The following is a 13,308-nucleotide window of genomic DNA, read 5'->3' as shown; positions in this document are numbered from 1 at the left end:
GTGGGATTTCGGATCTCTGCTGGCAATATTTCATAAGCGGAAACTGGAATATTTTCAAACGGTCCGTTTGCTGAGCCTAAAGTCATACAATGTCGTTCTCACGTTAAGGGGGGATTTAACCTAAACACCATTTTTCCGCCACTTGACATGGCTTTAATGAAAATATCTCGTTAACGGTTCAAGCAATCCAAAGACTCTACGCTCATCCCGTGAATCTATATTGTGGGGTGTTTTGTGAATTTTTAGATGAGTTTTGGGTATATTTGGGAGGAGATGGTTTTTCGAGAAGGATTGGTAAAATTAAGAGAAATAAGAAATATTGAAGATGTAGTGAAGTTTTAAAATTAGAATTTGTAGTTAATTAATAAACGGACACAAAGTTAGTCCATAGCAACCTGGGGTGCTCTTGCGTGGGTATCAACTGTCTGTTGGTGTTCCAAAAATTATTTTCTTTCTTCTGTCTCTTCTTAAAACTGCTTCAAATTTCATTCAAATTTAGGTAGAATCCCCCCTTAATGTTGTCCGATAAACTCCTGATGTTTGACAATTCAAATAAAAATTTTCGTGAATTACTTTCCCTCGGTAATACTGTTTACTTTTCTCTGCAAGATAGTTTTAACTTTGGAGTATATGCACGATATCATGGATGAAGTATGGCTACTGAAACCAAAGCTATGGAAAAATGCTGTTGTACTATCTTGTGAGTCGATGAACGAAATCGGGTCCAAAGCATATAGGTTTATACTGTATGTGACCAAAGACATTCAAATGAAAGCTATCGAGCACTCACTTCTTTTCTGAGGCTGTTGATACTATAATGCTGTGGAAGGTGGTTCTACTACTTTTGAGTGTATGGACAAACTCCTAACGTTTGGCCATTTAAATGAAAGCTAAATCGAGCAGTGTGCCTTCTGTGGTCCTATTTCTTATGCAGTGTACAAGGTAGTTCTGTTTTTTTTTTTTTTTTGTCTCTATGTATCAAATCCTAAAATTAACATAACTGTTTCGATGAGTACTCCCTGTGGCGACAGTACTTGTTGAATGTGCTCTACAAATGTACAAAGTGTCTCCGGCTAACGTATGTGTGTGCGGCCGGATGAAATCTTAAAGACCCTTAAAGTGTGACCAGTCAAATAAAAACTGTTTATTGAGTCCAGACCATATAGTATTTTCTTGTGGTGTGGTTTATTGCGCCGTAAAAGGTCGCTGAATGTGGTTCTTACGTTGTGTGATACTTCAAATGAAGCCCTTGAACAGCTCTTTCGTCGATAGTGTTGTTCTGTTTTTCGATGTGATGTAAAACAAAAATTGGAATTCACCGGTAATGAGAGATCAAAGGTTTACATGACTTGTTGCTTAGCTTAGCTTGGATAATTGGAGCCATGTTGTTTTATATCAGTAAAGATTTAATTTTTTGGCAGATACATTAGTAAGGCATTGACGATACAACCCTTAAAAACTGAAATTATGGAGGAAGTACTTCAACTTTCAAAATTAAACAATATCTCCACAATTTTATATATTTTGATGTTGCAGTCGATAGCTCAAACTTCCGAAAACACTAACTGTTTTCTAGTTCGTTTCACGCAAAGTTATCGGTTTTCGAGATTCGACTGAGGTTGCAAAATCCTTATTTCTGTAACAGGCCAAATATGCGAGACAGAACAGTGTTCCATTCCAACAGTTTCTAAATGGATCACGAGCCTGATTACTGATTATGATCCTCCTCTTTTAATTAGACATTTCGTCTGCAACCCTTATGTGCAGTGGATGTAATTCTGTTACATTAAATCAGTAACAACAGGCTCATTTAGTGTGGTTACCATATTCGCAGAACGCTACGATCCCTGAAGATACTAAGCACCACAGAAACGCACTACTAAATGCTTTTCAGTTGAATGTTTACACTTAAATGTTTCATCTGCTGACTCCAAAGTTAGAGTGAGACGCTTGAAACAACATGATGAAAAGCACCACAGAAAAGTATTGCTCAATGGCGTTCATCGTTTTTCCTTGACTCAAAAAATAATGAAATGAAGTTTCACTTGAGTACGGTCTAATTACTGACTTTAAACTCTTGTAGAAGAAAATTGACTTGGTGGAAGTTTCCATAAAAACTTTCAATGAGACTTGAAAAATGTATGAAATCTTCGGGCGCTTATGGCGTTCGTGGATGCTTCTCGAAGGCCGGGAAGAAAGTGCAATATTTTCTACGCGACAACACGAGTTAATAGCTGAACATAACACTCGTGTTATCAATAGTAATAAATGAATTATTTTCTTGCATTTATCCGTGAAAGTTGAATATGGAGCAAGCTGGTTTTCAAAAGTTGCCCACCATTTTGAACAAAATTTCGTTTTCCATCGGTGTTGCAGAACAATCAATCAGGCTGTCTCGAATTGTCGCTTTCTCCCACGATCTTTTTCTTGAGTATTCTAGGTAGCAAAAGTCTCGAGCAGGCCTCCTGTATGTACATGATGTTATTGTTCCATTTTAGGGGACAATTCACATCGATCCTTTGATTGATGTTATTATGTTCAACTTGATGAAACCCCCTCCACCAAAGCACTTGGACATAAGCAAAGAAGAGAAAACTTTCGGTGACCTTGGGAATTCAATATCACTTGGTGAAAACAGGTCAAATTATCACGTGTCTACCTCGTGAATGTACACTGTTCTCTCGATGAACGGTTCCTGAGTAATGGCTAAGCCAGTATCGTACAACATTATGTACGCATTGCGTACCCATGCTTTTACCGCACGTGAACTGACTATTGCATAAGAACATGTTTGATAGTTTCAGATAATAGACATAAAAAAGTAACCGGTAGACAAAAAAAAACATTCTCACGAAAATTAAATGGAATATGGCACTTGCACGTTAAGTAATTAATAGGGTTTTAAGTACCTCAATTCAGACTAAACGGGCCTCATGTCTATATACGTCCGACAACCACGACTTTATATTTTTATACTTCACAAAGCTACTACATTCGCAATATAATGTGACGGAAAGAAATGCTTACTCACCATGCCTTTGTTTCATGCACAAAATTACAATTGCTTTATTATTTTACGGTAAAAATGATTAGTTGACCATTCTAATAGATAGTCGTAATTCCGTGGTTCCTTAACTCACGTATCCGTTCCCGATTTTCCGTTTTCAAGTAATCACTATTTATACTTTTTGGTACAGAAAAGACACGGGGTCTGCAATAAAGAACTGAGCGTGTAATGTTTATTACTTCGACCCACGCAATATCTGACTGGCTATTTTATTCAAAATTAAGTGAATATTATTTATACGATGACGGTCGACTTAATGGATCTCGTGTTTCATTGCTTCATTTCGCGTCTCCTACCGAGCGGATGAAGAACAAAACGTCTTTGTTTCTGAAAACTTGTGGTCAGCGTCAAAAACATGTCAAGTTATTTCAAAAATACACTTGACTCTTACAAGTCTTAAACGAGTTCAAACAATATTGAAACACTACTGAGAGACATCCAAGAATATATAAACACAGTCAGCAGTCCTTGTTGTGTCCCGGGGGGGTCAGTGTACTCCAAAAAAAATTTGTAGTGTTGACGTGTTGGACGGAATTCAAACTGTGGAATGCTGAGGTTGCAACCATTTTTAAGTAACTATCAAAGCGATTTCTTTGCTCCCTTGTCGGATTTCTATGAAGAGCGTTCGAAATGCGTTCGAATTCAAGGCTGGCTAAACTCTACCTTTCAATAAACAGAATCAAGTAAAACGATACCACAGGGAAGTACTGCCCAATAGGGTTCATTTTAATGAAGAATGTGGATTTCGTACACAGACTCAAAACACTGCAACCACTTGATACAACTTTATTTATTCCATTGGCCCCAGCAAAGTGCTGCCTAGAAACCTTTACGTGAATGGCCACTCGTCTTACGTCACAATAACAGACCTCAAACAGCAACAATCTCCAACATAGTGACAAACAGTACCTAAGAAAAGCATTGCTCTTTTAAACTTTTATTTGTGATGAAATGTCAGACATTACGAGTATCAACAAACCCAGTACTACTGGGTTTGTTGATACTCGTAATGTCTGGACTGATATACCGTGAATCAAAAGCGTGAATGAAAATGACATTGCCTATTTCAGACCAAACCAACGGAAAGCGCAACATAAGCTTTAATGTGTTGCACAAATTTCTATCTTAAGAAAAAGCACACCCCCCTGATATTTTATTTTATTTTTGTACATAGATGTCGCGTAATACGCCACCAGTCAACATGGTCAAGAGCATGTAAAGTGTATTTTTAATCATTTATCATAATTGACTGACAGCTGTATATCTTGTATATTTAGCAATATCGTGATATCACGTGGACAGATCGTCCAAATTTCGTTCAATAGTTCAATGTCCTATATTTGGTTTGAGATGCTTCACTTATTTTTCTACAATCAGATGGATATCTTTTCCTCGAATATTTTTCCTAAAATCGTCAATTCTGAGCACTTCCCTTGTTAGTCATAATTGTAAACCAACGAGCAATAAACTCTTATACTGATTCTAATTAAAGAACACTTTCCTTCTTACCTATAAGAGCGTTAACTTCCTGGAAGTGTTTGTAGAAACGGAAAAACAAAGAATTATGAATATTAAAACATTCGTTACTAAGAAACTTGAAATATTGCGATATTTACAATATATGTTCAATTTTCACCCAAATTTGAAGGTATAAAAGTCGATGAAATTTTGACTTTTTTCAGTGTTTATTACGATCGCTTCGACCGCTGAGTAAACATTCTCTCCGCTCTACAAGAGATTTGCAAGCCTAGAAATATTTTCCAGCGATCGCAGCGTATCTAACACTCAGAAAACATTGTTTTTTCTGATTTCTGGTCGCGGTTTTAGGTTTCTTATTCAGCTTAGAAAAATTTGGCTGTTCTACCAGTCCAGTTTTAGTGCAGGCATCAAACGTTGTGACACCTCCAAGGACAAGCAACTTCGTTTTAAAGGTAAAGTGTAACTTGAATTTTAATCCTGCCGTTTAGAGCTCTTATTACAGCAGATCTGATTAAGTTTATAGCTGGTATAGATAGCCTCAGACAATAGTTTATAATCAAAAGTTGTGTACAAGTTATAAGTGACTGATACTCGACAGAGATTATGGAATCTGAAGACACGGTAGACTGATAATCTCCTAGCTACTTCACACGCGAACGCATCGCAAAAACCGGCGTTGAAAGCTATTCTCTCTTTTTGCTTCAAATCTAGGATCTGTGGATCTGAGAAATTTAGTTGCAATTTCATTGGTATTAATTGATGTATGCGGAAAATACTAACCAGGGCAAAATGTATAGCGAAGTGACTTTTCCCGGGTTTGTAGAGGCTTCATTTTGCTAATCTGAAACCACAGTTCACGGTTTTTCGTTCGTTCCTTTTGATGGAAAACTATCGAAAAGCTATTTTCTTAGGCAAATAGTGAGGAATTAAAGAAATAATACATATTTTTTTACATCTGCTCAATATTTGTCAGTGCTGAATCATCTGATTCTTCAGTTTTGAGGAATTCGTGATAGTTTTTAGCGCTGGCGGGCTATCCAAGGCCTCATGTAAAAAATGCTGTCCTGAGAAATTTTCTTGCATAAAGTTAAGTTGTGAAAGAGAAGGAAAAAGCCCAGATTTTAGACTCTCAGATATTGTTGGGTTGTCTTTAGTTGACTATTCAGTTGACGTTTCTTAATTGTTTTGGTCAGTTTTCTAAGTGAATCATCAATCGATGCTATTTTTTTTTTTCAACTTGACTCATACAAGAGTTACTGCTATCACTTTGGAGTTCTGTGAAAAGATTAAAAAAGATCCTTCTTAAGCGGTGACATTAAAGATACTGATTAATAGTTATATATATTGATGACAAAGATTTTTTCTCGTCTCTGGCTCGTTCAATTCAGATTTTCGCGCCAAAATAGAATCTATCAGATTCCAAATAATGAGAAAAGTATTCGTTTCAATGATAAAACCGTGCAGTTTTTTCTTCACTTTTCACGACACCACATAAAGTGCCAAATATCAATTCCGAACTTGTGTATCTTTTGTCATAATCGCTCTCTTGTGGTCTTATATTGGTCAGCCGGCTTCGCAGGTTGTAATTTTGTCATCACTGTGTTGACTCTTGTTTAAAATGTGAGGTTTTCTTTTCAGGAGTGGATTTCTAATCATTCGCAGAACTACCTTTTTTTTTCAATTTTCATCCTTTATAGAAAAAAAGTTTCATGACACAAAAAATATCTCGCATACCGTGACTCGTGATTCAATATTACTACGATTCAAAGCGGTTCTCTCAAACTTTCAACGAAAACTGAGTCGAAAAAAAAAACAGACCAAAGCTTAACCTATCACGTAACAGCAGAGGAAAAAAAGTTGGGTACAGACAGCCATTCTAATACAACCACTCGGCTAAGGCGTCATTATTTGTATTAAGTAATATTGTATGGGAATGCTATGAATACAGCTCTAATAGCCCATTTCGCTAGAACGATTTAACAATAAAACCTCCAACTTCCCAAATAATCGTTGTTTATAGTGAGCCAGGTTTAACCTATTTCATTTCTTTACCACAAAAATATACTCAATAGACCTTGTGTAAAAATGGCCGACATTTAAATATTCTTCTGTCTGCATATGAATTAAATGTTCTTGAATGACCACAAAACACATGTTGCACTCAGTGCGTGTAAGGTAAGGCCTTTTTTTAAAGGAGATTTGTCGTTTTATAAGCCGAGTCCTGGAATGTATGTAAAAGTGAGAATTGCGATACATATCTCTATAGTTTCTCTGTTATGTCACACGTGCCGATCACGTGCATTAAAAGCCGCACGTGCGTTCCATAGTACAAAACCCTATATTTCACTCTGTTGTGTTACGTAATTTGCAATCACACATGCACAATCCCGTGCATTGAAAGCCTCACGTGCATCATATAGTACAAGACTCTATATTTCACTCTGTTGTGTTACGTAATTTGCGGTACACATCTCTATATTTTCTCTGTTGTGTCACACATGCACAATCACGTGCATTAAAAGCTGCACGTGCATCATATAGTACAAAACTCTGTATTTCAATATGTTGTGTTATGTTCAGCTGCGTGTATTGGAAGCCTCACGTGCGTCAAATATTAATCCAGAGCTTGAACGTTCTGTCTTCAAATGTAAACATCATCGATATTTGTCTAGTACATTCTAATTATGCCTGTGTTGCCTTTTGCTCATTAAGTTAGATTTCGATTGAAAATAAATGTCTGGCGATTCTGATTCCTTCAATTAAAGAATTAAAACTAGTGTTGTTTCTGGACAAAATCAATCCATAAAGTAATTGCAGGCAATTAGGGCAGTTAACCTGTATAAGCTTTAATCAGAGAATATCAAAAGCGTACAACTCAAACTTTGATGGAAAGCACAGAATGTACGGAGTTAGGAATATTTTTGGCTAAACGCTATGTCCCGCCTTAAGTGCTATTTTTGTTTCTCCAGTTGGAGTTTTTATCTCTCTTAAATCGATCCCTTGCGTCAACGTGATATTGCTTCAGTTTCAAAGATAAACAAATTACGTAATACGATGGCATTATATTGATGATCCTAAAGAATAGTCAATTCCAAGTCTTATTTTAAGATTATCCTCAGAAATAGAAACCACCAACGACCACCCTCAATCCACCAATAGATAAAAATATTTTGTTGCCAAGGGTGCGAGTGCAACTTCTCAGTCTTTTTCTCGAGAAATCAACTATATTAGTCGCATATTTCATTCCATCAGACAATGAACAATATCCCCTTCCACTCAGGGACTATCAAGATAAAAGCCGCACGCGTCCACATGTGGCCCACAGTCTATGCGACCCGAGGCTACGAGCGCATCTCTCTACTCATCTTTCTTGCACGTACTGCGAGCCTGTGTTTAAAACTGCTTCCTTTTTATTTTTCCGCAGCAATAGACTGAATATGGACCGATTTCTTTTGGCTGTGCTTCTTTGTATCAACTCGGCATCGCTTGTCTTCAGTAAGTATGTTGTTAAAAGTTCCTTAAAATTGTCTTGGTGTTTTGTAGGACATCTTTACCTCTGACAAGGTCTATCAATCCCATTTTGTAGACCAACTCGTTTCAAAATTTTGTTTACCAACTCCAATTACCTCAAAATTAAATTTCCAAGAGTACATTTTTGCAGTTCCAATGGCTTATTTCTAATCTCATTGCCATAAGTCCCATTTCCTGTGTTTAAGCTAATTTGCGAATCCCCGCTTCTCATACAGTGGAGCTAAGTTGTGGAACTGTTTACCCCTAGCTAGAATTACGCCAAGCGTCTTTCTTGAGTGATTTTACGACTAAATTGAGTCGCCACAGTTTCCTACAAAGAAACAAGAAGAAGCTTAACGAGTATATTTGGAAATGTGCCTAGTGCACTGAAAAAGCAAGTCAAGCCTAACGTACTAACATCAGTTTTTCTCTTCTTTCCTTTAGCTCAAAGATGGAGCTATGATCCGAATGCTGTAGATGGTAAGGCTTAATTCTTTGTCTCAAATATTTCACTACTGCTTTCCCAAGAATGGTAAAGAATAAAGCAATATTGAGTCAAACCTTAATCAATTTTCTTCGACGTTCCAGGGCCATCTAACTGGGGAGGAGATTGCAGCACGGGAAAAAGGCAATCGCCGATCGACATCGAAACCGCTAACGCAACCCTTGACAAAGGCATGGGTGCTTTCACCCTTACAAACTACAACAAGACACTTAACAAAACCTTCACTGCAACCAACAATGGGCACGCCCTGGAAATGGCATTTCCTGAGAGAGTGTACAATGTGAGCGGAGGAGGGCTCACCGATACTTACACAACAGTTCAGTTTCACTTCCACTGGGGAGCAAATAACACAGTAGGATCGGAACACACTGTCAACGGAAAAGAATATGCCGCTGAGGTAAGTGAGGACAGAAGTTCTTTAGCTTGTTATGCAATTGTGATGATCTTAAAGTCTTCAGCTTTCATGTTTTTCTCCTACTATCCTTGTACTCCCACCGCCTTCCCAATTACGCCTGCTACGAATACTATCATTATCATTTCATTGTTTGGTTGTCACGCAGTAACAGTTACAACTGCTCGTCACGCAATCGTTTTCCTTCTCACCCAATTTCGTCACACAATATTCTTTGTAGCTCGTCAGACAATCCTTTGTCCTTAACTTCTACTGCACGTTGACCAGCTTTCTCGACTAAGGAAACGCTAAAGGAGCAGCACTATAGGAAATTACTGCTAAAACGAGCAACATTAAAAAATTCTTTCTTTTTTCTTTTTACAGTTGCACTTTGTGAGTTACAACACCAAATATGGCAGCCTATCACACGCGGTTAGTCAACCCGATGGTCTTGCCGTTCTTGGTCTTCTAATTAAGGTACAGTTTGTAATTCTAACTGCAGTATTACTGTTTGAATAAGTGGAATATAATTCTGGAAATAATCGGGAGCTTTCCTCTTTATAGTATCAATAAGGTTAAAAAATTAATTCATTTTTATTCCACTTTTGTTACAGGTTGGAGAAAGAAACAACACGGCATTCTCATTCCTGGAAAATGCTAAAAGACTGATCAAAGCTTGTAAGCATTGCTGTTGGAGTTAGCATCGTACTAATTTTCCCCGTGAACGAACTTCTCTGATCTCAACAAACTTAATCGTTCGTTTCTAGTGCGACATCAATGACGTCACGTTTGTCATTTAATCGAGACAACTTCGGGTCTTCGCCGAATCTCCAGAAATTTGGGAAATATTCGGGAAATAATCGGACTAGTCCGCTTAACAGTTCTTCAGAAGTGATCGCAATTTCATCTCACTCGGGGAAAATTAAACATTGATCATTGAAAGTTTCATGCCTCTTTTCTTGGAAGCACCCATGCAAGATTACCCAGCTCTATTTTCATAGCTGCTGCCGCTTCCTAACAACGGAGCCTTTTTAACCTTTTGTCAATATCGACCAGCATCTAAATTCTCCTTCCAATATCACTGCTTGATCAAACATAGAGGTTATGAGAATAAAGGTAAAAATGAAATGTTTTGATCTTTATTCAAATTTTTCCCATTTAGTGCCATAAAAAATTATGAGAGAATGTTGACAAGAATACGCCTGCTGAAATCAGGGAATAAACTCTAAAGGATTTTAAAGGCTAATTCCATATTAACCTTCTGCGCTGATATTTCTCCATAGCCACTTCAATCCATGACGTACCGGCCTTTAGGTTTGGCGACCTTTTGCCAGCCAACAAAACCAAGTTCTTCCGGTACAGTGGTTCGCTCACAACTCCAACCTGCTTACAGTCGGTCACATGGACTGTTTTCAATGACGTCGTCGAGATATCGCAATATCAGGTATGTATGCTAAGAACTGATTACTCTAAAAAACAGACAAATTAACTTCGCGTAATCGAAATGACGAATTTTGCAAATCTACTAAAACTTTCGTCTTTTGAATAAGTGACATTGATATTGTTTTTAAAAAAATTAAAACTTGGGAAGATTTTATGCCACGAATATTGTCTTTAAATGGCAAGGAATAATCAAAGATTAGGGAGTGCGTTCGATGTCACTAGGTTCTCCCTCCTTTGTCAAGTTGGTGATGAAGTCATCCTTCCCTGCAAAATCTGCGGGGGATACCAGATCATTACGCGTCCCAAGATTCATTCATTCAATCAACGTTGTCCCATATAATCTCGACTCCAATCTGTATTAGGAGTGCTTCCTTTCTACGTCGAACGCAATAAAGTATTTATTATGTTTAGTGATTGCAACAACACGATGGCAAATTTGGCGCACCCAGGAAACTCTTAGCTCGGTGAAATCTCACAAGTTATAGTTAGCGTTCATCGAATTTAGCTGTTTTGCGTTAAAAACAAAAAAATGAACCAGACGTACCTAAGCCATTGTTTGCTCACTATGTGCTTTTTTTTCCCTAGTTAAACCTTTTGCGCAGTCTCGAGAAGGATTACACCCCAGCACAGTTCGGGAATTACCGTCCAGTGCAGCCACTCTACAACCGAACTGTCAAGGCTAGTTTTGACGCCTCTGACCAGAACACTACTACATCAATTGTTACTCCTGCTATCATTACTACTACAGTCACTACTACCGTCACTGTTACAGTTACTTCCTCTGGCACAACCGACCCAGCTCCATTCCCTACCGCAGGCGCATCTGCTATCAGCATGACCGCTGGTCTGTTTTTGATGATGTTATATATTGCTCTTTTTGCACATTAGTTGAAGTAACGTGGCAATAATGGTGTAACTCACCAAATCCCATTCTCGACCCCAGAGCATTCACTCTCTTCCGCGCCAGGCTTGTCGTTGGATTCGGGAAAAAAAGACAAGCTCTGGGCTCGATAATGACTAAACTCTGCTTGCCTGTATCATGCCCAGTTAGGGGAACAAGTACCTTTCACAAACGGAACTATACTATAGTCTCTGAGAATTCATCGAGCACGCGGATTGTTGGTAACAATGCTAAGTACCATTATGTACCCAATGACAACGCTAGCAAGACAACATTCAGGGTGCGTAAAGAACGGCTCACGCCGGCTGGCCGGTTTGAGAAGGATACTATGTTTTAGAATAATGACGATGTAGTGCTTCCTTTCAACAACAACTGAAATAGTAATTTTTGGAAAACCGAAAATAAAAAATGATTTAATTTTAAAAACATAGTGGGAGATCCTAATTAAAGAGATTTAAATGAACAAATTAGAAAAAATAAATAGAAAATCAGCCACGGATAAGGAAACCAACTAACAACAAAAATAATTTTGAATACAGTAGAACCCCGGTAACTCGAACTCGGATAACTCGAACTCCCCCGCTAACTCGAACTGAGTCTCAATTCCCTTGAATTTGACCCAACTTTTCAGTCATTTTTACACGGTTAACTCGAACTCGGATGACTCGAAAACCCCGCTAACTCGAACTAAATTTCGTTTCCCTTGATCAAAATTTACCCCGATAACTCGAATTTCTGGTTCTTATAACTCGCCACGGATGCCCATTGACTGAGGTATCCCATTAGTTTTTCTTATCATGTGATCGAAATCTAACACTATAACAAAGAGTGGACGACGCAAAAGGGAACATAACTTGAGTGCATTATAAATAAACTAAGTTACATTTACAGTATTGCATTGTCGTAAGAATGCATAATCGTTACAGTTGTTGCAAAATGTATTAGTTTCTCGTGAAATAAGTTTAACTTGCACTGTATTGTATACCGAAGTACTGAAAATCAATAAACTCTTTTTAATTATCAACCCTGAAGATTGAATATTTTAATCGACCCCGATACGCGATAACTCGAAACCCCGCTAACTCGAACAGTTTTTCGTTTCCCTTCAGAGTTCGAGTTACCGGGGTTCTACTACTGGGGGGGGGGGGGGGGGGGGGGGTACTCCCAAAAAAATTGGATAGGGGTGTGCGGCCCGCTTCCCAAAACCCTTACCCTATTTATGACCAAAATCTGCAATTTTCCCCACCCTATTAAAGACCTGACCAAAAATTTGATACCCTATTTATGACCTGATAGTGTCTGGTCAACTTCAGTTCAAAAACCCCTGGAGTCGTTGCGGCTCGTACACAGTTGCCGTAAACATCATGATGAAGAAGTAGCTTCTTCAAAAACAAAAACCGAATTCAAGACTAGAGTGCAAAAATCGATAACCTATTTATTACCAAAATGGCGGCAAAATGGCTAAAATCGATACCCAATAGCCCATAAAAGGGAGTAACCCCCCCCCCCCCCCTCGGGGTTCTACTGCATTAGTGTGGTTGCTAAGAGGTCGCCCTAAAGTATTTTTCCAGCATTCGATTGATGAACTGTTCATTCATCATAATGATAAAGGCTTCCATCCTTCAATTTTACGTTTGTAAAAGCCTAAGACATTCAATTCTGCTTATTTCAAAAAAGTTCATTCGTGCTAAAAAAAAACAGTATTCATGATTATCATGAAACGTGGTTTATTTTCCCAAGTGTTGATGTTTCTGATTTAACACATTGCACCGCTGAAGGAGTCTCAAATACCCTGACCGATTGTAATTAACAATTGTAACTCAAACGGGGTTGTAGAAATACAGCTCACATCACGATTTCGATTTTATCCATGGAAGAATAATACAGTATTTGGTAGATATTGGTGAAAGCCCGATAACAAACTGATAAGCTTGGTGATAACATGGTCCATCCTGACCTTTGTTCCACATATTCAGTAAACTGAAATCGCGTTAGCAAATATGGCTAAATTT

At 38.0% G+C, this 13,308-nt stretch overlaps 1 protein-coding gene across 1 annotated transcript; it reads left to right on the top strand.

Moving 5' to 3' along the window:
* The first annotated feature begins 4,739 nt into the window (after positions 1-4,739).
* LOC146476546 (carbonic anhydrase 2-like) lies at positions 4,740-12,309 on the top strand. The gene is made up of 8 exons (XM_085114410.1): positions 4,740-4,998; positions 7,971-8,041; positions 8,501-8,536; positions 8,645-8,958; positions 9,337-9,429; positions 9,567-9,630; positions 10,236-10,396; positions 10,981-12,309. The coding sequence occupies exons 2-8, from the start codon at positions 7,984-7,986 to the stop codon at positions 11,281-11,283; spliced, it is 1,029 nt and encodes a 342-aa protein (XP_084970536.1). The 5' UTR covers positions 4,740-4,998; positions 7,971-7,983; the 3' UTR covers positions 11,284-12,309.
* Positions 12,310-13,308: the final 999 nt, after the last annotated feature.

This window comes from Pavona decussata, unplaced genomic scaffold (genome assembly GCF_977016875.1).
Source record: "Pavona decussata unplaced genomic scaffold, jaPavDecu1.1 SCAFFOLD_76, whole genome shotgun sequence".
Taxonomy (NCBI): domain Eukaryota; kingdom Metazoa; phylum Cnidaria; class Anthozoa; order Scleractinia; family Agariciidae; genus Pavona; species Pavona decussata.
The sequence above is the reverse complement of the archived record's forward strand: the minus strand, read 5'-3'. Positions and strand labels throughout refer to the sequence as shown.